Below are 828 nucleotides of genomic sequence, written 5' to 3' on the forward strand. Positions count from 1 at the left end.
GATCCCACGAGCGAGACGGCAAGACGCGAGTCTTCCTAGGGACGCGACACGACAGCAGCCAAACGCTGTTTAGAACCAGCTAGAAGAGAAGTACGGCCGAAGGTAAGCCCTACTAGTCCTCACTGACGAGGAGTAGGCCGCAGTCAAGGACTGCGCGAGCGGATCGAAGGACGATTGGAAGCCCTGCACACTGGCAGGCAAAGACAAGAGACGTCTGAAGACGAATTAGACAATAGAGGCCAACGCTCCTAACTTGAACGTTGAAGAGCTAGCGGCTTACGCCACCACTAAGAGCCAGGCAGGAGTCCCGGACGAAGAGATCCTGCGTGAGATCACGCAGATGCTGAGAGAGGACGGATGGAAGGAAGCAGCGATTGGGCCAACGATCGAAGCAGTCGTTAAGCGATCATTAGTCGTAGGGGGGAAGGGCTCACCAAGGCAGGAGGGCTCACCGAAAGCTAATCAGAACGCCGTGGCCCAAGTAATGGAGCAGATGATGCAGCTGCTTAGCCCAATGGCTAGTCGCCTAGAGGCACTTGAGAGGAACCAAGCCGAAGGACGTTCGGAGTCATCCCCAAGAGTCGACACTCCTCCACCACCGCTAACAACAGTCGCCGAGCCAGCAGCCCGCAAGAATAAGTTTCCTGACCTAGAGCGATTTAATGGGACACGTGATAACTACCTAGGTTAGAAATTTAAGTGCGAAGGGAAGCTAGAGTACGACTACGCCATGTTCCTAATGGAGGACGCAAAGGTCTAATACGTGCTTAGTCGAACAAAGGGCAAAGCAAACTAGGTCCTTCTTCCCTGGGTGCTTGAGAATAAGGA

General features: G+C 54.0%; 1 protein-coding gene across 1 annotated transcript; it reads left to right on the forward strand.

The window, feature by feature from the left end:
- Positions 1-232: 232 nt before the first annotated feature.
- On the forward strand, positions 233-691 carry SETTUDRAFT_112496 (uncharacterized protein; the record flags this gene model as incomplete). Its single annotated transcript, XM_008028435.1, has 1 exon — positions 233-691. A coding segment is annotated over one exon (459 nt), but the record flags the coding sequence as incomplete, so codon positions are not given.
- Between the last annotated feature and the right edge of the window lie 137 nt (positions 692-828).

This window comes from Exserohilum turcica, assembly GCF_000359705.1.
Source record: "Exserohilum turcica Et28A unplaced genomic scaffold SETTUscaffold_248, whole genome shotgun sequence".
In the NCBI taxonomy this organism is placed as follows: Eukaryota; Fungi; Ascomycota; class Dothideomycetes; order Pleosporales; family Pleosporaceae; genus Exserohilum; species Exserohilum turcicum.